General features: G+C 31.0%; 1 protein-coding gene across 5 annotated transcripts in view; it reads right to left on the reverse strand.

Annotated features, from left to right (window-relative positions):
* Positions 1-9,992: 9,992 nt before the first annotated feature.
* The window catches only part of NCAM2 (neural cell adhesion molecule 2), a 504,760-nt gene continuing 488,310 nt past the window's right edge, over positions 9,993-26,442 (reverse strand). For all 5 annotated transcript variants that reach the window (XM_003934329.4, XM_010344887.3, XM_074389453.1 and 2 more), the window contains 2 exons: positions 19,469-19,588; positions 9,993-16,687 (listed from right to left, as the gene is read on the reverse strand). In XM_003934329.4, the coding sequence (XP_003934378.2) occupies positions 16,576-16,687; positions 19,469-19,588 (232 nt within the window). In that variant the 3' untranslated portion in view covers positions 9,993-16,575. The remainder of the gene's footprint in view (positions 16,688-19,468; positions 19,589-26,442) is intronic.

Raw genomic sequence — 26,442 nt, forward strand, 5'->3', positions numbered from 1 at the left:
AGCAGAATTAACCAACAACCTACAGTATGGGAGAAAATATTTGCAAAGTATACATTTGACAAAGTTCTGAGATTCAGATTCCAAAAGGAACTAAAGCAAATCAATGAGCAAAAGACAAACAACCCCATTTATGAATGGGCAAAGGACTGGAACAAACACTTCTCAAAAGAAGACATTCATGCATCCAACAAGCATGTGAAAAGATCCTCAACATCACTAATTATTAGACATACGCAAATCAAAACCATAATGAGATATCTTCTCATGCCAGTCAGAATGGCTATTGTTAAAATATCAGAAAATAACAGATGTTGTTCATGGAGAAAAGGAATGCCTATACACTGCCAGTGGTAATGTAAATTAGTTCAGCCACTGTGGAAAGCAGTTTAGAGATTTCTCAATGTGTTAGAACAGGCTACAATTCTATCCAGCAATCCTATTACCAGGTACATATCCAAAACTAATCTAAACTATTGTTTTAGGCCATTCTTGTGTTGCCATAAGTAAAAACCTGAGACTGGATAATTTATAAAGAAAATAGGTTTTATTTTATAAAGAATTTATAAGGAAATTCTGGGTGATTTCTAAAGAAGATAAGCTTATTGGTTCATGCTTTTGTAGTTGTAGAAACATGGCACCAGCATCTTCTTGGCTCCCAGGGAGACCTCAGTGAGATTTTACCCATGGCAGAAGGCAAAGTGAGAGCAGACACATAACATGGCAAAAGCAGGAACAAAAGAGAGAGAAGGAAGGTACTAAAGACTGTTAAACAACCTGATCTTGTGTGAACTCACTCATCACTAATGAGATTTCATTAAGCCATTCATGAGGGACCTACCTCATGAGTGACCCAAACACTTCCCACTACACCTACCTCTAACACTGGAGATTACATTTCAACATGATATTTGGTGGGTATAAAGATACAAACTATACAAATTGTTTTACCCAAAAGACACATGCACTTATATTACAATGAACTCAGTTTCATTGCAGCTCTATTCACAATACTGAAGACATGAGTTTGACCTTGATTCCCATGGACAGTGGACTGCATAAATAAACTGTGGTACATATACACCATAAACTACTACAGAGCCATAAAAAGAATGAAATCATGCCCTTTGCAGCAATATGGATATAGCTGGAGGCCATTATGCTAAGTGAATCATTGCAGGAACAGAATACCAAATACTGTATTTTTTCATGTATAGGTGGGAGGTAAAGATGGAATATTCATAGACACCAAAAGAGAAAGAGTAGACAATGGGTAGAGTGGAAAAACTACCTATCCAGTACTGTGTTACTAACTCAGTGATGAAATCACTTATACAGCAAACCCTGGCAATATGCACTTTACCCATGTAACAAGCCTGCACATGTACCCCCAAATCTAAAATAAAAGTTGAAAAAGAAATGATACCTTACCCCCCATACTAATGAAGACAATGTGGATGAATGAGGTGGATGCAGATTCAGCAAAACAGAGTTCTGGTCCTGGGTCATTCACTAAGTGAGTGTATTAGTCTGTTTTCACATTGCTATAAAAAATTACCCAAGAGTGGGTAATTTATAAATAATAGATGTTTAATTGGCTCTCAGTTCTGCAGGCTTTACAGGAAGCATGGCTCAGGAGACCTCAGGAAACTTATAACCTTAGTGGAAGGTGAAGGGGAAGCAGACAGGTCTTACTTGGCTGTAGAAGGAGGAATAGACTTGAGGGGGAGGTGCTACACACTTCGTAACAATTAGATACTGAGAGCTGTCACTATCACATAGCAGCAAGAAGGAAACCCACCACAATGATCCAATCATCCCCTACCCAGCCCTTCCAGTACTGAGGATAACAATTCCACATGAGATTTGAGTGGGGACACAAATCCAAACCATATCAGAGAGAAACTTGAAAAAGCAATGCTAGCAATCTTTTCAAAGAAGGCCTTTAACAGAATTTCTGTCTCTTAATAAAAATATACACAGAGCCAACAATGTCTAGGCTCAGTATCAATTAGCACAGAATTATTAACAAGACTCAATGAACCATATCTCCTTCATTTGTAAAACCAAAGCCCTTTGGAGTTCTAACCTTACACGACTCTGTGTGATAAAACAGCATCTACATACAGGCATCTACATTTCCTTATGGAAAAATACAAATATATATTTATTTTAGTATGCCTTTGGGAAGATAAAAATGTCAAAGTGGGATAACTTAACAGATTATGTAAATATTTTGAAGTATATTTCATCAGTTACTCTTAATCATTTGGATTTTTATATAAAAATTAAAATGCACGATATGAATAATTTATATCTTCAGAGTAAAATGAATATTTTTTCAGAGAAATTACTTTGTGACCTTATCAATTGTTCACAGAACAAATGTTGTTATACTTTACTAAAGCAATAGACTGTGTGTTGCATTTAAACTGGTTTATTGAGGCATATTTGATAAATAAGAAACTGCACAAATTCATGTACATGATATGTTCGGTTTTACCAGATGTACACACCTCTGAAAGTAACAAAACAATCAAGATAATGAGCATATCTATTATCCCCAAGTTTTTCTGCAGCACTTTCAAGTCTCTCTCTCCTACCCCATCCGGTTTCCTCTGTGTCCAGAAAATTACTAATCATCCTCAATTTATTCTGTGTTAGTTTGACTTTTCTAGCATTTTTTTTTTCTCTTTTGTAGTGTGGGTGTGTATGTTTAATAAATGGGATTGTAAAACATAACATCATTTGTTTCCAGCTTTTTTCACATGGCCAAATAATTTTGAAAATCACTTACATATTTTGTAGCAATAGTCCATTTCTATTGTTGATAGCAGTTAGAGGGACTATTTTAATGTCACACAAAAAGTAAATTTTAGCGCAGAGCATTTTAACTGAAATAAATGGAATTTTTTCATAGTGATAAAGCAGCCAATTCATCAAGAGGCCATAACAATCTGAAACATTTCTACATCTTTTAATAAACTTCAAGTAAAATAAGGAAAAAGTGATAGAACTGCAAGACAAACTCGGCAAGATCACTTTTATAGTTGCAGATATTAACACCACTTTGAATAACAGGTAGATCTGAGACAGGAAATTAGTAAGGATATTGAACACATAAATAGCATTATTAACCACAGTGACATAACTGACATTCATAAAACACTCAAACTAACTGCAGCAAATAACATATTCTTTGCAAGTTTCTGTAGAACATTTGCCAAGATTGTATTCTGACTTATAAAACAACTCATAATAAATTGAAATGTATTCAAGTCTTACAAAGTATGTTCTTTGAACATAATTTGTTTATCCATTCATCTATTAATGTGCAATTTAAAATAATAAACACTTCTTAATTCATAAGATATAGACTATTTTAGGATCTGAATATTGCTAAATAACTAATTTGAAATTCTCAAGAAACATGGATTATATTCAATGTGTATAATTCAATCAGTGAAATATGTATATTTCAAATACTTTATAAATGCATATATTTCAATCATATGTCTTTCAAATAAACACTCAATAATATGTGTATTTCAACATGCATATTTTAAATACGTGTATTTCAAATACACATTGAAATATGTGTGTTTCAATCAGAAATATATATATGTATATGCTTATATATATATATATTTCAATTGACAAAAAAATAGCTTTTTGTCAACTGTAGGAGACAGAACAGAAATTGTAATCAAGGTAGCCAGTTCTCTTAAACATTATTGCCTTTATTTGAAATTAACTTATTTTCTATTTTTTTGTCTGAATAATTAAGTTTTGAAAGTTTCTGATCATTTTGGTGTGAAAACAAGGTAGGTGATTATCTAAATCCATTTTATTTGAGGTTAAGAAATTCTCTCTAAATCACAATGATAAAAAATATGTTCTATAAAATTGTTTCTTCTATTTTTGGACTATAGTATTTTGTTTCTTACACTTAAATATACAGTAATTAAGCATACTCTTACAATGTTATAGCTGATTCTAGTAATGTTTCTTTATTGAAAAGTCTGAAGAGTGTAGCTCAAGGCTTAGTTTATCTAGGAAGCCAGACTAACACAAAATTTGGTACCAAGAAAGATTCTTTTTTATTTTTTATTTTTATTTATTTATTTTTATTATACTTTAAGTTCTGGGGTACTTGTGCAGAGAGGGCTGTTTTGTTACATAGGTATACACATGCCATGGTGGTTTGCTGCATCCATCCCCCTGTCACATTAGGTATTTCTCCTAATGTTAGCCCTCCCCAATCCCCCCACCCACTGCTATCTCTTCCCAGTGCCCCCAGCCCACAACAGGCCCCAGTGTGTGATGCTCCCCTCCCTGTGTTCATGTGTTGTCATTATTCAACACCCACTTATGAGTGAGAACATGCAGTGTTTGGTTTTCTGTTCTTGTGTCAGTTTGCTGAGAATGATGGTTTCCTGCATCATCCGTGTCCCTGCAAAGGACATGAACTCATAATTTTTTATGGCTACATAGTATTCCATGGTGGATATGTGCCACATTTTCTTTATCCAGTCTGTCTTTGATGGGCATTTGGGTTGGTTCTGAGTCTTTGCTATTGTGAACAGTGCCACAATAAACATACGTGTGCATAAAAGTTTCTGAAGAAAAATAATTTTAAGAATGAGTTTTAAAATTTATAGTGGGGTTTCCACAATAGGCTTTCTAATCTGGTTAGGTTTAAAGACACAAATGCCTTTATTTCCAGTAATGTAAGGCTCTTATATTTTATGTACTTAACTTTTTATAGAGAGATGAACACTGTGTAATATAAGCTGCTAATCAAGCAAGTACAAAAAGTAAGGAGATAGATGACTCAATATGACACCTTCAAACATTTTGGGAAAACTAGCAAATATGATGACATGGGTTAATTCTTTTAATGTCATTGGACAAAATAGGGGAATAAAAGATGAGCTTAGACGTTTGAGTTCTCAGCTCAAGCATCATATAAACAACTTAAGAGATTTAATGCATATCCAGAAGGAGAATCTTATTTCCTGTAGTCACAGGGCTGAAATTGCTGAATATCCAACTCAAAACCTCATCCTGGGACTGGCTGAAGTACAACACAAGCCAAACTCCCAGGCTTGCATTTTGTCTATTCTTAAAGTTAGAGCTATTATGGTGGAAAGACCAAGTGGAAGCCATTATAACTATCTTTACCTGGGAAAACAGTAAGTTACAAGCAATGCCACATTCCTGAGAGAATTGCAGAGTTTTTGTCACCATGAAGGATTTAAAGGTTGCAGGGGGAGTAATTCGACATTATCTTTCAACTCACCTATTTGGCTTTTGCAGAAGACCCCTAAATGTTGAAGAATGACAGCAGATTATCATAAGCTTAACCAGGTGGTAACTCAAATTGCAGGTGCCATTGGAGTTTTTATTTTTATTACACTGCTTGGGCAAATTAATACATCCCTTGATATCTGATATGCAGTTATTGGCATAGTAAGTGACTTTTTCTCTAGTACTATCTATCCACCAGAAGTATTTTATTTTCAGCTAGCAAAGCCAGAAATTTACCTTCATTCTCTTGCCTGAGGATATATAAACTCTCCAGCTCTATGTCATAATTCGGCTTGCAGGGATCTTCATCCTCTTTTCTTTCTGCAAGACATCACACAGCCCCATTACATTGATGACATTTTACTAATTGGATCTAGTGAGAAAGAAGTAGCCACGATTTCAGACTTATTGATAAGAATTTCACATGTTAAAAAATGAGAAATAAATGTTACTAAAATTCAGAATTCTGTATCTAACAAATATATGGAGGTTCAATGGAAGGAGTATTGTTAAGGTATATCTTTTAAAGTGATCAATGAGCTGTTGCATCTGGTCTCTACCACAACAAATAAAGAGGCACAATGTCTAGTGGGCTTCCTTAGATTTTTAATGCAACACATTCCACATTTTGGTATGTTTACTTCAGCCCATTTACATAGTGGCCCCAAAAGCTGCTAGTTTTGTGTGGGGTGTGGAGCTTAAAACAAGAGAAGGACAGGTCCAGGCTCTGGGCAAGCTGTGTAGCCACTTGGGCTATGTGATCCAGCAGATCCAATGGCACTTGAAATGTCAGCGGCAGATGGGGATATTGTTTGGAGACTTTTGCAGGACTCTGTAAGAGAGGCACAGCATGAGCTGTTAAGATTTTAGAGCAAGACCCTGCCCTTATCTGAAGATTGCTATTCTTCTATAAAGAAGCAGCTTTTGGCTCAAAACTGGGTCTTAGTAAAGGCTTAATAATCACCCATGGGCAACCAATGGGTGAGTATTAGTTGGGGTTTCCTCTGGAGAACCTCAACAAATGCAATGACTGACTTCAACACACCAGGAAGCTGGGGGAAAAACGTAACATCAGCCCAAGTCAAGTCGAAACATTATTAGATAAAATAAAATGTGGTTGTCTTAGTCATTATATTTTGCAGTGGTTTGTTACATAGACTGTGGAGGGCAAAATAATGGTCCCCCAAAGGATGTCCTATTTCCTGAAAGTTGAAAATATATCATCTTACATGGAATAAAAAGACTTTGTAGATGTGACTAAGGACCATGAGATGAGGAGATTATGCTGAACTATGAAGGTAGATCTAATATGATCACAAAGCTCCTTAAAGAAAAATAAGGAATCAGAGTCTGAGTCAGAGAAGGTGTGTTGATGAAAGCAGAGGTCAGAGTAATGCAATTGCTGGCCTTGAAGATGGAAAAGGATCATGAGTAAAAGAATGTAGGCAGACCCTAGAAGCCTTTCAAGTAATGTAACACTGCTGACATTTTGATTTTGTTCCAGTGAAGTGTATATCAGAGTGTGACCTCTGGAACTGTAAAATAATACATTTGCGGTCTTTTTAAAGCTACTAACTTCACTGTAATTTCTTACAGTAACAAGAGAAAACTAACACACAGACATAAAAAGTGAAACCATACCCGGTAACTGCAAGTGGGATCTTATTATAACAAAATGATAAAACTTCTGTCATCAGCTTTGTGATTGTGTGGGAGATAAAGGCCTAAATGTAGGAAAGGAGAATGTTAGTGAAGTCTGCTAGAGCAGTGAGAAAATTGCTATCATGAACTGGAGACAAAGAAAAGCATGTTTGCAGAATATTTAGGAAAATTGTTGCCTATGATAAATTGGAAAACAGAAAATGTACCTAATGAGTTTGTGAATGTGACTAAGGAGATTTCAAGGCAGCATATTGAAGGTGCTAATTGTCATTTTTTTCTTCTCAAGCATGATCAGGTGTTGCAAGAAACATATGTGCTAAAGCGATATATGCTCAATTTTCAAGCAGCATTTGGAGGATTATTTCTTAGAAAAGACTGTTCTCTCTTTCTCACACTTTTTCAGCTGTCAAAAAGTTTCTCAAAAGTAATAAATGTCATAGAGGCAAAGATCAAAATCTGGTTATTATCAGTAAAACATTGTTTTGGGATGAAAAAATTAAATCAAGTGTGTCTTTTGTTAGACCACATAGGAATATAAGAAAGTGTCTTATAGACCTTTATAATGGGATAAAAGAACTTTTAAAAATTTTAAGGGAATCATTCAGTAAGATCCCCCTTTGCAGCCCTGCATAGAGAGGGAGCTATCTTGAAAACATTCCAAAGTGTGGTTCTTGTCTAATGTAGTAGACTAAATTTTATATATAAGTTATATACATATAAACATTTATGTATACATATAAACATTAGTGTATATATGTGTGTGTGTGTATATATATATATGTATATATATATATATATATATATATATATATATATATATATACTGCTTTTAAAAAGTTGTATCAGCTTGAAATTAATGGGACTTAAACAGTTTAAATGAAAATAGATTTCAAGGAAGTAAATATATCTGACCACGAAACAAGTCAAGAAATGTACCCATCTATTATAACATACTCTTTCCTACACAAAAGTAAGTATACCTCAAAGAGTGATCCAAACAACTATGAAGAACAATAGATATATTTATCTTACCTTTGGAATAGAATCAAACCCTAATTAAGGAAAATTCCCTAGGCTGAAGGTGGGGCGCAGTAGAAGGTGGAAATAGTAAGATTGTGGGGTGCAGTAGAAGGTGGAACTAGTACGATTTTTTTCTGGCTAGATCTCAAAATTTCTGCAGACATTTCACTGTCAAATGTCCCCAGTTCCTTCCCTATTATTTGTAAGGTAGTGCCTATTGTTATATTCCACTCCTGCCTTATATCTGTAGAGTTTTCTGGAAGGAGTTAAATTATATTTTTAGTGGACAGAACACTGCTTTGAAGAAATGTACCCAGGTGCAATCCCTGAGATGCTATGATCACTTGGGATTAATTTAGTTCAATAAATTCTAAAATCCAAACCTTACCCTGTTAATACAATAATATACATTGGAAGTTTCAGGAAGGATTTGCATGAGTTTAGCATGTGGAAAAGATATGAAACATTAGGAGACACAAGGAATATTGAGCTACATTGTAACATTAATTGTGCTTGATGCATTATGGCCTTGTATGATGTAAATAGAGGCTTGAGGAGCACTTGATATTGGAACAATTGCCAAATTTATTCAAATCAACACAGAAAATCATAAATATATATATTGCTAATGTTTTAAATCACTACTACATTTCAATTTGTTATTCAGTAATTGGTAACTGTCTAACACAACTTACTCTGAGAATCAATGTTGAAATATGGTGGATTTAAAGATATGGCTACTATTTATTGATATTTTTGTGTGGTAGACATTATACGAAGAATTTCATAAACACTAGCTCAATAAATCCTTAAATCATCTATTGAAGATTAATATTATCCACTTTAGGGTAACAATTTTGTAGTTGAAGAAATAAAAGTGTAAATTTTTATCTAAATTTATCACATGCAGAGCTAGTAATAGGTGATACAACTGGGATGTAAACATAGGTTTATTTTAATTCCAATATCTGGGTTCTCATCTATTTCTTAATATTAATTCAAGGATCCCAGTTCTACCCTTTTTGCATCCCACTTGCATAGATGTGGGAAATTCTTTTCTCATCACTTTTTCTGCTGAGTAAACGCATGGATCTCTTGGTTTCTGAATTAGCAAAAATTTTATTTACGCTTTTTGAAGAGTATTTCCCTTATATTTAGTAGGGGGCTTCACATAGTCAAACCTAGTCATAAAACTTCCTCAAACAGCATTGAAAAACCTGGGTATCTATCGCATACCCTGTGTGGATTCAGTCAGTGTCCTTGCTTACAAATGAGATGCTCATTGCATTCTCTTCAGTCAATGCTTCCAAATACAAAGAAAATCGCAACTTCCTTCCAAACTCTATTTTCAAAAATGACTCTTCCAAGATAATTTGTAATTGCTTCATCTCCAGATGTGATGGAATACAAATGTTTTGGACTGATTTGGGTAAATACCCTTTTCTTTATATATATATATATCTCAAACTTCTCAAGCTAGTTTCAGACACTGGTCATGACTGAGATAGATTAACAAAAGATAAGAGAAGTAGAAGTGTGAAAATTGGAGGTGGAATTGAAAAGGTTGATATGAACTGACATAATCAAGTTAATCTTGTTTTCCAAATATGAAGGCATCTAAATACTAGACATATCTGACTTTAGAGGCCATATATTAATAAAAATCTAAATTAAAGACTTAATTAAAGTGTAATAAAGTTTATATTATTACAGTGGCCAGTCTACCAAAAAATAAAATGCAAAATGCTATTTATGGAAGATATTAAGTTACGCAAAAAAGTTAAAATACACAAATGTATGCATTCTATTAAAGAGCAAACTTATGCCAAAGACAAGTATATATATGGCACCTCACATAAAACATAAAATAATATTTGTATTTTGAAAACGTTTTGTGTATTAAAAACTCATTTTAAAAGAGAAATTTAAAATGCTGAGGACATATATGGCATGAGTCTTAGAAGAAATACGTTCATTATTTATTGAATAAGTACTTAGGAGAAGTATGTTCATCATTTATTGTATAATAAACAGAATTTATATTTAGGCAAGGGCTTTGATTGGAAAAAAAAAATAGAAGAAATTCTTTAAAATATTACCAGGGTTACATAAACAATTTCCAAATACATCAGAGACTGAATTTTGGCCTCTTTCATGTGGCATAGTTGGTATTTTATTTTGATTGTCTTTATAATAAATATAGAATACTGAAATACCAAGCACAATATATGTCTTTTCTTCACTTTTCAAAGAATTTGATGTTATTTTTATTTTATATGTGCATGTATTTTGAGCTTATTTGCAAACATTGAAAATTGCCCCCTTGTGAAAAGTTGGCCCTCAGAGTTTTAAGAATGATCACATTTATACTAGTTTAAAACAACAAAGACAACTTGTAAAACCATCTGTGAAATGATTAGCTTTGAAACAGAAGTTAATACTAAACTATCATTCAATATGCTCTATATAATGTTTATCCTTTTTTTTTTTTTAATAGAATGGTTGTTTGTTGTTACTTGCGTCAATGCTCTGGTTCCACAGTTGCCTGTATTTTGACTGGTTTGTTCCAAACTTATTTTTCCTTCAAGTATTAAGTGCATTATTTTGCAGAATATGATATTGTTGGGTTTGAATATATTGCATTAAAGCATTTCTGGCTGTATTTGGTTGGTTGCCTAGCATTTACAAATTGATCAATACAATTTAGTAAATGAAAAAAAAAAATGTGTCTCCAATCCATTGAATCTCAAATTTTGGTGAGCATCAGAAACACCAGAAATCTTTATTGAAACACAAATTACCTTGGTCGTCTCCTAGAACCGTCTGATTTACGGAGTCTCTGCTGAGGTCTAGAAATTTACATGTTGAACAAATTCCCAGGTAATGCCACTCTAGGGGGTCACATTTTGACAACTACTGCTCTAAACCAACTGTTTATTCATTTATTTATCTGAGTTCTGCTCAGTGTAGAAGCCAATTGTAATTCATTGTGAGACAACATGGCATAAAGCATTCCCTTCTTTAGAATATCTAGATGTATGTTTGGAAATGTCTTAAAAACAAAAGTATTTGAAAAACCATAATCTTGCTCACTGCAGAAATGTTATTCAAAATAAACATAAAATGCAACACTTTATTAAAGTAAAAGTATCTTTACTATTCATATACAAATGGTGAAGTGTGACAAGTTTGATATACTATAAGCCATACTTTTCAATGTCTCTCATAAATACAAAACTTCAACATTTGCAGTATAATTTTACAGTTTAGACATATATATACAGCATTTCATAGGGACATACCATATTGAAACAATAAAAAAAGTTGTGGTAGCTAACTTAGGAATATAGAATTTGAATGGAATATATAAATTAAAGAAAATAAAAGATAGTATGCTTTAGTACATACTAAGCACAGCATAGAGTTCACATACCAAAAAAGTCTTTTATTTATTTTTTAAACTCTTTATTTCTAACTTCACATATTTCGAACAGGGTTTAGAGGCAAATGCTAAACCATGAATATTTCTTTAAGAGTTGGAACAAATAGGTTTGTTCTTGATAGTATCATTTGTTTTTTAGTATGCATGTTGTTCTCTAAAAAAAGTATTTGCAAAATTGAATCATGGATTCTATCTCTATTAACTTTCTCCTCTGTGTTTCACTCTTTTCTCCTTTGCATCATTGTAATGGGCCATTATTTTCATCTAAGCAATGTTCCTAGTCGTTCCTAGTCTAGCACTTCTCAAAGTCAGGTCCTTAGCTATTCCAAATGTAGCAATTCAGTTTGCCTTTCTAGATCTGTTCATTTCTTTGTTTCTCTACTCTCCTATGTCAGGTTGTGACTGAAATTCTCCAATAGTGATTGTTTTGCTTACTGTCTTCCATGGGAGGCTAAGAGCAGATGCCAAAGATACATGTTTTCATTGCAGAAAAGAAAAAAAAAAGTCGCAGTATTTAAATTTAAATGGGCAATAATTTTGAATATTGTGTGACCAAAATCTCAAAAAGTGTATAAAATGAAAATTTAAAGAGGTAATATCAAATAATATATTTATGTTATAGGTAAAGTACTAAAGTGAGTAACAAACTATTTTTCTAAGAATATTAAGTGTGTTATCAAATAAATATTTACCATTATATATAATATAAAATTATTTGCTTTTATATGAGAAGAAATAATTCATCTATTAGCATTCTTATATAATGTTAAATAGCTGCATCTACATGGATACATTTATTTTTTTAAAAAAGGAAAAGTGGGAGCTGGAAGAAAATTATGTTTGTTCAACAACTACTGTATGTGAGATCTTTTTATAAATTTCTCATTTGCACATATAATTGTTTCATATTAAGACATTATTAAGTCCATGAATAAAATAATTTTTTGAAAATTTACCTTTTAAGATTGAAGTAGTTCATGTCTATAATCATCCACAACTTAATTTCAGCCTATATTGATACATCCATATGCAATTTCAATGTGACTAAGTATTAACGTTTCAAGGGGTTAATAAACAGATGCAAATATTTTCTTTCTAAAGATAAATAATGCTAACCAACTTATTGTTAAAAATATTTCCACATACTCAGAAAGTTTGTTGAATAAGCACAATAAATGATTATGGGAATAGATATGATTATAAAAAAACTGAAAGGGGGATTTAACTCAATTTTTACCTTATTCTCTGTGAAAAAGAATATTGTGAACCTCATAAATAATTCTAATATGCTATTCCAATATTTCCTAAATTAACTAATAAAAAATATTATTTCTACCACTTGAGCTTTATGTATTTTCATCAGTGACAATCTTATCCCCAAAAATAAAGGTTGATTTATTATTTTAAATAAAATACATACAAATGGAAATAATGATGACCCAGGAGACACCATAGTAATTTGATTGATTTTCAAAAGTTTTCTTTTGTCTTTAACAACTGGCAAAATTTAATTTCCACAGTAGCTGGAATGTATTTATTGTTTAGAAAAACAGTACAGAACAAATTAGAATATTTCATGTGTGTGTATAAAAAGAATTGTTTTGGCTTAAATTAAGTAAATTATATAGTGTAGTTTATTATATTTAGATTTTATATTCAAGGTAAAATAGTTTGAATTGAACTTATTTACTAACTGTAAATAAGAGAGCATCATCTGAGTATCTCAGGTCTAAACAAAATATACTATAATGATGTTAATTGTAGTTCTTTTATGTTAATAAAGCAGAATGTCATGCGAATTAAAAGGCACAATACATCTTAATTATTTAAAAGAAGAACCATAAAACAAAGGTATGATCACAAAGTTACAATTAATTGTTGGCACACAAATAAATAATTTGGTTAATAAAATCTGTTTATGTAAATATTTAATTGAAAGAATAAGATCCATATGAAGTTTGCTGGATCAAACAGCCTCTGAAAAATGCTTTTATAGGTGCTAATATTAAAAATAAAAGAAAACTTAAGAAACATTACATTAATGTTAGACATTAGTATCAATATAATGGCAATGTCTTACCCCACAAAAATAATAAATAAATCTTTAAAAATACAATTTTAATTAAATTCATTTGACATCATTGTAAAATATGTTGATACACTAATTTGTGCCAGTTTTGAAAACAAAATATGTGTTAAAATTCTGATACTACTCTTCGTCTTATATGTTGTTGAATATAGATTGTCACTGCCTAATTGCACCTAACCTATCAAGAAATACCAACTTTTCGGTGATATCTTTGCCTCTTGGTTTAAAATATCATAGGGTTCAAATTATCTTAACAGTATTTATATTCAGTCAATCTTTTTGACATTTTATACTAATACTTAAGAGTACTCTCAGACAATAAAAATAACATTTATATGGTTATATGTATATGTTTAATCTAGAATAAGAATGAAAGAGGTTATTTCAGTTCTACTCATATTTTACAATTTACTACAAGCCATCTTTTATTTTGAAACTTTTATAAATAATTTGGAGCATTCCATTGAAATATTAAAAAAAAATAGTTTGTCACAGTATCGCCTTGCTTCAGCATGGCATGGATTTCAAGGACAAGAGGTAAGGACCACTCAGGCAACTGAAACAGTGCACTTGAAACAGTCTGACTATAATTAGTTTCAGATTATCTGTTAATTTCAGATCATTACTCCACATGAGTGGCAGGAAATTTAACAACATATATATATATGTGTATATATATATATGTTTATATATATATATATACACATACATACATATATATATATATATGAAATGTATGTCAATTTCTTTACAAGGAAAATCCAAATAAATGAGAGAAACAAATGTCAAATTGAGAAAACACAAAAATAGTTTGTTATTTATTATGATTTCTGCACTCTTGAAGTAAAGCACAAAGATAACAATAGTAAACATGCGAATTGACTTTCTCAGTCATCCTAATTCTTTTACCATCATTAGCCTAAAACCATGTGGCCATATTCAGAAATAATTAGCATTCATGGCTGTTGCTTCATGGACACTTTACTAAGCTTGTACACTTTGCACAAACAAACTAATTCAGGTATTTTGACCTAGTTTTAGTACATTGGTACTAAACAAAACGAACAACAAAATAAACACAGCAAAATAAAGCAAACTGGATGATCAGACAAACATAAACTAAATAGCGACAGTCAAATCTGTCAAAGACCAGTTAATCAAGTTAGTTAAAATGACCTAACTGGTTTGTTTGTTTAGACGCTACTCAAATTCTTAGGTAGGCACAAAAATTCTGCTCTTTTCTTTAGAATCTGCCAAACTGGAACGCAAGGAGAGATTCTACCATTATAACCCTGCAATTTATGGCAAAGACACTGTGATGATTTGGTGCCTTTAAATATAGGTGGTCATATTCTGCCCTGCTGTAGCCAGAAAAATGAGGAATTGTATAAAATTACTTAGTTGTCTCTCCTTGGCTGACAGTTTCAAGCACTTCGTAAATAAAAATATCCATGAGTTGCCTTAATTTTACATTTAATAATCATCAGATTATCTCTACAGAGAGACAAGCCCAAACCAGGTTTCTGCAATGCTAAATATTGCTCCAATATTCCATTGGAAACCATCCCTATCCTGTCACTATTTGAGCTTTAATACCACATGAAATACCAAAGGTTCTGAATGTTACAGGGCCTAAAGAAACCTTTGGCTCTCAAGGTTAATAAACCTGCTCCCAAATGCTTATAATCATAAACACTTTTAAAAACCTTACATATAAGTTAAATCATATTTCACTCTTATCTCTGGGAGCTTGCATAGCTTGGAAGTTAATAAGTATTTTATTCTGGTATAATCCTGACAAAAGATATTAGAAAGCTTGTGTTGAATATTTAAGGAATGTTTTCAACCAAAATTGTTTATCAAAATCTTAAAAGAATTTCTAGCTAGAACATCCAGAATAGAACACATAGTGGTATTTGTTTATCGTTTATACTTTTATGGAACTTTAAAAAGTTAAATAATTTCTTCTTAATTTTGTCAACCTTAAAATTGTAATTTCCATTAGCCAATTAGATTTAATGCTGGACCAATAACAGTGGGAAAATTAGTTCTTAAAGACTATTTAAAACCGTGGGCTAAAAATATATATATCTGAGGATATGATTTGAAGTATTTGAACACTAAAGACTTGTTTTTTGATAAATTATTTAAAAAATAAATGATAATCACATATTTATAAATATATCAAGACACCATATTGATATTGTTCCCATTTCAAATTACTTTATTTGAAGCTGAGGGCAGAAATCAATATTATTTAACTTGCAATACATTTATTTTTTGTGTAATTCATTGTGAATGAATAGGACATATATAAAGAGATAGAGATTTAGAAATTCTTTCTAATCTAATTTTATATACAACTAATATTCTTCCAAATGGGTAACAATTTTGATCTGGCACTTCAGTCTATCAAAAATCAATGTTGAAAATGCACTAAACCATAACTTGAAATGAGTTCTCCAAAGTTTTCCATTCTTAATATCTGCTAAAGATAAATGGCTCTTTCAAGCCTAGTTTTCCTGAAATTCCCCTGATAAACTGAGTAACCATTATTAAGTGCCTTCATCTTGAAGTCGAAAGCCACTTTAAAAATCTATTTGCCCAGAATAGGACTTATACACATGCAGGGCATTCTTACACATGTAGCTCACACCGTTGTTGTTTTGTTTTCTTTTTTTCTTGACCACTATTTGTTAGAGAGGTTAAAATATATTTGTTGGTTGTATTAAATATAGTTCTTAAGAAATAGAGCACATTAGCCATATAATATACTCCAGTACTTCAGGCATAGAATCAAATTGAATAACCAAGTGTTGGTGCCAGTCAGGTCTCGATACTGAAATTCTTAACAAAATTAACAACAACAGCAACAACGACAACAATAACAAAAGGAGTGGACCATGGGCAGGAGTATTTGATCATATGTATATGTGTACAAGCTATTCCAAGCTAGAAGTTTCCCAAGAAATTAAGGTCAATGGAATAGTTTTGGTCATAGGGTCACTGCAATCCAAATGCTCTTTGTAGTGTTGCTCAAGCCCCTGTAATATTGTTATGCTTTGCTGTCATCTTCTTTTGATTGAATGATGTCATTAGAAACTTTAATTTCTATAGTTTCTGGATTTAGAACTTCTTTCCCATTTTCTTCCTTTAAAGGCAATTTTCTGGAAGATAAAACATAATAAGCTTCATTTTCTGAGGTACTTAAAGAGATATACCTTAACATTTAAGTTACTGTTTTGTAGAGAAACTATGCTCCCATTACATGATAATAATATGCTACAATAATTAGAAAGGACAAATTAAATTTATTAAACTAATATAAAATAGATTAAAAATTGATCTAAAAGAAAACAAAAACAATTATATTGGCCTGTTAAAAACATAATGCAGAAAGATGAATGAAATAATAGAATTAGATGCACTAAATTGTTCACTAAAGGGTGGCTTAGATTTTGTAACTAGTTGTCGATATCAAAAATATAAATACATGCTTTGGAAGGTAAAATACCAAAACATTTTTAAATGTCGATTATGTGATTTGTTAGTACTAAATTTTCTCTAGTGAAAACAATTAATAATTGTTTTCATATTCTGTTACATAAAATTTAGAAAACAGTCTGGGCATGGTGGCTCATGCTTGTAATCTTAGCACTTTGGGAGGCTGAGGCAGATGGATCACTTGAGGTCAGGAGTTCAAGACCAGCCTGACCAACACAGTGAAACTTTGTATCTATTAAAAATTAAAAAAAAAAAAAAAATTAGCCTTAAATCACTTGATCCTGGAGGTGGAGGTTGCAGTGAGCTGCTATCATGTCACTGCACTCCAGCCTTGCATCAGAGCGAGACTCCGTCTCAAAAAAATTAAATAAAAAAAATAAAATTCAGAAACTGAATTAACAAGAATTAACAATATTCCTTAAACTTAATACAAATGAACATATTTTAGGACTTGCTCACTTTTTAATATTTACTGTACATGTTTTCCTTTGTCTCTCTTCATTATTGTCTTTTCTTGTCACTTTTATATCACTTTGTAACACAGTTTTTGAGTTGTTTGCAATTGTAACTTATGAAGCAATGACAACTTTATTTCTTAATATCAAGACAGCCTCACAAACTTTACTTTGATGTCAACTAATTATGCTTTCTAGATTTTCCAAAAACTTGCAAATTCAATTGTTTACCATTGAGTACATGATATTTGGATGTAAATTTTTCTCCCTTAATAACATACTTTTTACACATCAAAAAATTAAGTTAGAAATAATATTCACATCCATCTCTGTGACTTTAACCTTACTATTTTATGATGGAGTGAAAGTTACTATGGTAGTTCCTTTCGGATTTATTTTATATTTTTGAATGAGATGGGTAAAACATTCTACATATCAAAGCTAGCAGAATTAAGCAGTCAAAGTAATTTATAGGCAAAACTAGTAATATCCATTTCTGGGAATGAAGAAACCTCGTATCAATGAGAACAGCTATTTTATGTTATAAATAGTAGTCTCAGTTACTCCTTTTTACCATTCACAGGTACTAAAAATATTGACAATAAAAGATTATAAAAGCAATGTGTCACTTCTAGCATCAAAATGTAGAGAAAGTTAGAGTTCTGACAGGAAGTTAGCATAATTCTTAATATATCTCCCACTCATGAACTACATATTAAGTTTTTAATAAACCAGCATTTTCACCAAATTGATAGGTTGTTTCTGTGTACAGAATTTCTTGCCACTTATGTTTGGGTAAAATTTTTAAATTACTTTTAATCATATTATTTTGTATTGGTGTTTATTTTCTATAACGGAGACATGAGTCGTTATTAAATTACCTTTTTTCCCCAAAATATAGCCCACACCAAAAGCATATTCATAACTAGTTTTCACGTATACCTCTTGTTTCTAAAGGGGATAATACAGAACCCACATCAAATACAGTTAATTTGAATTTAGATTGTAATGATCTCTAAACGCAATCACTAAAATTGGCTTGAGAATTTATATTAAAATTGTTTTATAGAGTAGAACTTCGTATTTGTGTAAATATTAATTATTTCAATCCCTTGTGGGCAGATAGAGGGAATTTGTGAAAAGATAATCATTTTCTTCATCTGGGACAACATTTTGTCTTTGATTTAGTATGAGAAACCTAAATCAGTTTACTCTGCAAGAAAATATTAGATGGTATAAAAATTAACATTTGTTCTGAAAAATAATAAAAAGTTATTTTGCTGCACAGTAAAGAAGTGAGTGACCATGGTTTTCTTAGTATCACATACATTCAATAGAATACTACTATTACTACTTGGTAATGATGCCTTTGTTCTGAATTATTCTAATTGTCCCGTTCAGGAATCTAGGCATATATTCACCTTTTCAGGTTTTGTTATATACTACAGTTTTAATAGAGCATTAGAGATGCAAAAATAATAACATCAAGAATGGAGACGAAGCATCATTCACTGCATAGACATTACAATGATAAACAATTTAATGTTATTTTCTCCTCTGCACAAATATTATTTCTTTTAAAAATTGCCTTGCATATATTTCACTGACATTTATATTCAAAGTGATCACAAATTTCCTGACATGTCTTTATCTCAGTAAATTATTTTATTTTGAAAGTGAAAACAACACAATCTTATAAAGAAAGAATATTGTTGAAAATCTCAAAGCTGTAAGATACTTATCTTTTTATACTTTTGCATTAAATTATAGATATATGGTTTAACAGACTTTCACATTCATACAAAATTTTGGTGAAAAAATCGCAACAGAAAATGGATTTTGGATATTCACATTACTTTCATTGAAAAAGTAAAAGCACAATTCTTTTTACAAATAATTAATATTTAAATACATAATATAAACAATAATAATGTGTTATCACTGTGCAAATACCCATTTGAATATAAGTAAGCATTCCAAGCTACATACTCAGGTTCTGTTAGTGGCGTGGTTTCATTTGGCTCATTCACTGGGCTCCCGTCTTCATGATTAGTAATTCTTTCATCCTCTGTTCTCATCTCCACTATGGGTTCTTTTGATCCATCTTTCCTAAAAACATAAAGAAAAAATCTCACCTGTGTAATATAAAAATGATGCATTATGGAACAAATACAATTTAAAATCACCCAATTTTACCTTCCTCCAAGAAAACCCAACTTGGTTAATTTAAAAAAACCACTGAGAAGTACATTTAAATTTATCTCACCATACATTATCACTCAGAAAGAGAAAGAAAGAAATTCCATTCTGTCTAGATATCTTTTTCTGATCAAAACAGTATCAATTATTTTGCAAAATTGCTATAGATTCTAAATTCTATTGTACATTTTCTATTTGGAAAAAAATGAAAATATTTTATTAATAAAGTGTATAGCATTAAGTAGCTTGCTTTCTCCTCACTAGCCACATTTTAAAATATCAAAATATTTTAAAGCATTTTTAAAATAATTAAAAATTGGAAACATATTTGAAAGTGTTCAAATGTTTGAAATTCTTCAGAAATGTTGCTTTTATTTGAAAATTTAGAAGACAAAATTTGTATGTGTTATGTTTTCTTTTAAATATGTCTATCAATTTGTATAAAAGATCTTACCTGTAACATGATTATTGACTTCTAACATATTCACGTTTTCCAAGAAAATAGTTTAAATAAAATATTCTTTGTAACATACATGGATAATTCCTCAATTATAACTTCATATTCCAATATCATCTTTATGAAACTTCAAATACATGTGACAGTGAATGTATTTCATAACTGATGAAAAATAGAAAACTTACTACAAAGTTTCATGTCTCAAAACTGAACAACAGCAACAAAAAGAGATAATAAGGAAGTTATTTGGTGATGACAAGGAATGAAGTGGGATAGAAGACTTGGGAAAGAAGTACTCCAAATAAAGATTTCAAATAGGTGCAGAAACAAAAGAAAAGAAAAAAAAAGAAAACAAAACAAAAAATACTAAGGAGAGGTTGCAGACTTCAGTTTGTATTCATGCAACAGTCTTTATATGAATTTTCACAGCAACATTATTTATCAATTGCCATAGTTGTAATCAACTTGTCTTTTAATAGGTAAATGGATAGTAGATAATAGATAAATAAGCTGTGGTCCATCAGTAAAACTGGAAATTACCCATAATAAAAAGCGAATAAACTACCTACTATAGGAGAACTTTAAATATATTTACTAAGGGAATTAAGACAGTCTGAAATGACTAAATACTTTATGGTTCCAACTGTATGACATTCTGAAAACGACACATGTATAAACACATTATTTCTTATCATAGTGGTGGATATAGGACATTAAAATTTGTTCTTAAAAAGCATGTAAACTAGGGTTACAAAAACAAAAGCCTGCAAACAACAAATCTACAATGGGCCAAAGACGGAACAGACTCTAAAAATGTTGAGACTTATACAGACATTAATACTGAGGATATAAAACACTTTTGATCAGATCATTTTGTTGCTCTTATGAGTATGTAGGTACCTCACATATACATGCATCATAATTTGAAGAATAGCATTGATAAAAACAGAAGAAAATCTAGAAGTGAATAAATAAATTTTTAGCTCTGAATATCTGATGTCAGTAAGAGACAGTGGTTTAGATACATTTAGCAACATTCTCTGATCAGGGGTCACCAAGTAAGTAAGATCTATAGAATTAGTAAAGATGGATGAAGAGCCCATCACCATTGGATCTTAATGTTGTTTGTTAGTTTATCTATGTGTTAGTTTTTCTTATTTTTCAATTGATTACTTTTAAAAAAAATTGCATGATACCATGTTTGTGATGACATACAAGATGATATTATTAGTGAAAATGTGGCTATTGATGATTCTGAACAAGAAAACGATTCAAACGTTTTCTTGTGTTAACGATTTTTACAAATATATGTGAAAAAAGCACAAAGCTGAGAGAAGTAGTAAATTTTGAATTTTATTGTTTTCCTTGCTAAAAATAAATAGGCAAACAAATATCTTTAAATTAAAAAGAATGAAATAAATATTGCTGAAAGGAAATTAAAGATTACCAAGAGAAAATGATTAGTAGCCTCTACAATTTTTATTGTTTTCAGTGATTGTTTTAATTTTAGATTTTGTTACATTAAGTTTTTTCCAGGGACATTCTATACAGATACCAGCACGTGTGAATGAAAATGCATGTAGTTATTTTTACACAAATGGTAATATACTAATTGTATATAATAGTGCCTTTTGAATTAACACTGGTTATTAGCTATAATCTATAAAAGGACATTTAGAGTTGCTTCTTATTTTATCATGCTGCATACTATGCTGCTGTATGTATGATTGCCACACATTTAACCAGTGGCCCACTGACAAACATTAAGGTTACTTTTTAACTTTTTTATTACAATAAATGCCATAAGTATTATTAAGTGAATGTTTTACCTAACCTTACTTGACTATTTTTGAAATACACATCATTTATATGTCTAATCCCCCATCCATGGTAAATTATATTAAGTAATATCAGAATTTTACTAATATTGTCTGTAGAATTACAAAGATTAAATGAAGCAATAGTTGGTCAAAATTGTCACAAAATGTAATGTGAATAAGTTTGACAATGTAAAGACTGGTTAAGATTATATAAATTCCTGCCATATTTTATAGCTGATTATTAAATAGAAAACAATAACAAGCATAGCATAATGTTTAGAAGGAGGTGTCCCAGAATCAAATTAGCTGACTCTCCCACTAACTCATTGCATAAAGCTCTTCATCCCTCGTTGCTTAGTTAATTAAATGAAGATGGTAATAGTACCAAACTAGTTCCTGTAGGTTACTTATAAAAGCTGATGTATTTGCAGCACTCAGTGTTACTTGCCATCATTATCCAGGAATGCATGAAGAATTCACATTAGGAAATAAATTACTAAAACTTGCAACTTTAAGAAATTTTTTAAAAAATGAAAATGTTGACCTTGAAAAATATTTATAAAATTCACCAACTTGCAGACAAAAATATAAACTTTCATGTAATCTATAGCATCATACAGAAAAATATTTGGAAGGAATACAAAATCAAATCATTTAGGACACATCATATAAGTGACAAGTAAGAGAAAGGGTTAAATAACTATGAAAATGTATAAAGAACATGAAAAGATAATTAAAATAAAGTAACAAAAAAAAAAAGGAAAAGAAACAAGCACAGACTCAACCTAAACAGACAAATGCAAATCTTAAATAACATTAAAATAAAAACTCTTATCAGATTGTCAATAATGAACTGGTGATATTTAATATAACAAAAGCTGTAGGGACATATGCATTCTCTGCCTTTATTGCAGCTGTGAATTGAATGGACTTCTGTGAGCAATTTGCCAACATTTTTCAGTTTTGGCCTTCCATTCTACATCTAGTATCTTACTGTATATTTACAAAATTTGTGTATATAGATGTTCAAAACAGAACAGTCCATTATAAAAATGCTGAAAGTTTCTTCTAAATTGTAACAGTAAAGGAGTAGATAAATACATTACTATATCTAACCCTATGGAATACTACTCTTTTATAAAAAGAATGAGGAAGAGATTTATTTGCTGAAATGGAACATTATTGAAGCTGCATTTCTAGATGACATAAATTTGCTAAAATTTATATATGTATACATGTATATATATATAAATCTCTCTCTCTTTCTGTATCCTAGTATATTACTTATTTACAAACTATAGAACACATGGAAAATTATTAAGAAGGAAATAAATAATCATGTTAATGCTTATGTATAAGGCAGCAAACAGGATCAGTATTGATTAAGAACTTTGATTTCTGCCTTTTACATTTCTTTGATTTTTGAGTTTTTAATAAAATTATATATAATTGTATTAAATTAAAAATAAATTTACATATATATGCTACTATTGAAATTAAAATATTTGGTTACTTACAGAAACACTAATAGATGTTATGTTTTATTAACAGAGAGAGAGAGAGATTTCCCATGAAAACTGTAAAGGTCTAAATGCACTCTGCCCCTGTCAAATGTCATCCAGTCTACCATGAAACGTGACCTTATTAAATTAAATATAAATTATATATGTTGGTACTACTTTTGTAACTAAAATATTTAGTTACTTAAACACTAATACTATGTTATGTTTTATTAATAGTAACAGAGAGAGAGAGACAGTTTCCACATTAGAGACAGTAAATGTCCATGCACTCTGCCCCTGTCAGATGTCATCTGGTGTATCATGAGAGATAATATTATTGATGAATTAATAAGCACACACTGCCAGAATGTAAGGATTTCATGCAATTAATAAATCATGAAGACAGCATTGAGAATGATTAGTTAAGAAAAGGGAAAAGTAAAAGGGTACGCTGTGGCTACCTTGAAATACAAATATAGCTCTAAGGTTTTAAAAATATTGATGTATTCTATGTTTTATTTCAGAATGTATAATTAATAAAAAGTTTATGTCTACTATGTAGAATAATTTACTTGCAAAGATTTTTAACTTAAATGGAATGGAAGGAAATGCAAAAATAATCCAAATAAAACACATCCCGAAACAAAGTTAATATTGTAAATTTCATATCTCTTATACCTGCATTGGACAGGATATCATCATGTGACTTCATATTCTCTTTGTTTTCTCAGATTTTCTGATTAATTGCTTGTGATTCAAGTTTGGGCCCATGTATATAACTAAAATTGAGGAGCAGGTATTTACATAATATTTAATTCACAATAACCAGTGGCCCCTAACTACTGTTGTGATACTTTTGTAAGAGGGAATGAATAAAAGGGAGATTAGGGCTGAACATCCAAGACCTCATTCATCTTGTGTTTTTATGAATCAACCATGATATTTTCATTTTACACATTATAGAAGGGATGTAAATGATCCAAATATGCCAATTAGACAACAGAAAATTTCACTCGTATTTTTGTAATCTGTGTCATTTTTTCCCAGTGTTTATAACTTGCTGAAGTATATAACTCTTTTTCTGGAATATTAGAAATTATAATTATATTTCTTATCGATTTTATTCTGTATATTTACTTTCCCCCAACATCCATGATTCTTTTTGTTTCTTTCTTATTATTTAGATTAGTGTAATTTAGTATAGTAGCCACTCTTTCAGGTGATAAATAAGTTGTAATGGAGTAGTGATGAATATTTCTAGGCACGTATGTGAATATGTCCACTAGAAGGTAAACCTGGTTTGTTAATGTTTTTCTTTTTATTTTAGACTTTCAAGACTTTCCTTGTTTCACATATTCGTTATTACAAACTATTAACTAAATACATTATAATTCTTTTAACGTAAGGAAAACAACCTGCTACGATGCCCAGTAATTATATACTACAAATAACAATTTTTAAAATTCAATTGTATAGACTTCCTTTAGACCAGTTTGAATTTCATAGCAAAATTGAGAGGAAGACACAGCGATTTCCCATGTGTTCCCTGCTCCCATCCATGCAAAGCTTCCTCATTAGCAACATCTCCCACCACAGTGGCACAGTTGTTAGAACCAATGAACCTAAACAGACACATCATTACCCCAAATTTGTACTTTATATTAAGGTTCACTCTTGGGGTTGTACATTCCATGTGTTTGAAAACATTTGTAATGACATTTTCCCACAATTATTTTATCATACACAATAGTTTTACTGTCCTACAAATCTTCTATGCTCCACCTACTTATTCCTCCCTTCTTTCCAACACTTCTTTCTTATACTGTCTTAAAAGTTTTGCTTTTGCCAAAGCAAAACTATATTTGTCATATAGTTGGAATTATAACATAGGTAGTCTTTTTAAAGTGTCTTATTTCATCTAGTAATAATCTAGTAAAGTGGCTTATTTCCTTTAGTAGTAATAAAAACTTATTTCATTTAGTAATAAAAAAAAACTTTCCCCTATGTCTCTTCATGGCTTGATAGCTTTTTCCTTATTAGTGCTGAATAATATCCCATTGGTGGGGTTACCACAGTTTATTCACTCCTCTACTGAAGGATATCTTAAAGCCTTCTAAGATTTGGCAGCTATGAAACAAGCTTCTGTAAGAATCAGTGTGCAGGTTTCGGTGTAGACATACATTTTCAACTTCTTTGGGTAAATACTAAGGAGCTCAAATGATAAATTTTAAAGTAAGACCATGTTTATTTTTTTGAGAAGCTGCTAAATTGTCTTCCAAAGTGGCTGCATCACTGCATTTCCGTCAGCAATGAATCAGATGTTCTGTTGCTTCACATCCAGCAGTTGGTGTTGTCAGTGTTCTGGATGTTGACCACTTTAATAGTCTTGCAGTGGTACAGTAGCTCATTCTAATTTCCATTTCCCTGGTTCATAGGATTTGAAATATCGTTTCATAGGCTTATTTGCTATTTGTATATCTTCTCTAATTAGGAATGTATTAGGTTTTTTGGCCCACTTTCCAATTGGGCTGTTGTTTTTATTATATAGAGTCTAAGAATTATTTATAAATTTCATATAATAGTCTTTTATCAGATATGTCTTTTGCAAATATTTTATTCCATTCTGTGACTTGTCTTTTCATTCTCTTAACAGTTTCTTTTGCAGAGCATAAATTTTTAATTTTATAGAAGTCAAGCTTAATTCTTTCATGGATTGGGCTTTCAGTATTGAATCCAAAAAGTCATCACCAAAACCAAGGCTACCTAGATTATCTGCCATGTTTTCTTCTAGTAGTTCTATAATTTTTTGATTTACATTTAGGTCAATATTACATTTTGAGTTAATTTTTATGAAGGGCAAAATATCTAGATACATTTTTTCCTTATGCATTACAGTTGTTTCAGTACCATTTGTTGAAGATAACTTTTCACCATAGCACTGCCTTAACTACTTTGTGAAATCTCAGTTCACTTGAGTATATTTAT

Source organism: Saimiri boliviensis, chromosome 18 (genome assembly GCF_048565385.1).
Source record: "Saimiri boliviensis isolate mSaiBol1 chromosome 18, mSaiBol1.pri, whole genome shotgun sequence".
Taxonomy (NCBI): Eukaryota; Metazoa; Chordata; class Mammalia; order Primates; family Cebidae; genus Saimiri; species Saimiri boliviensis.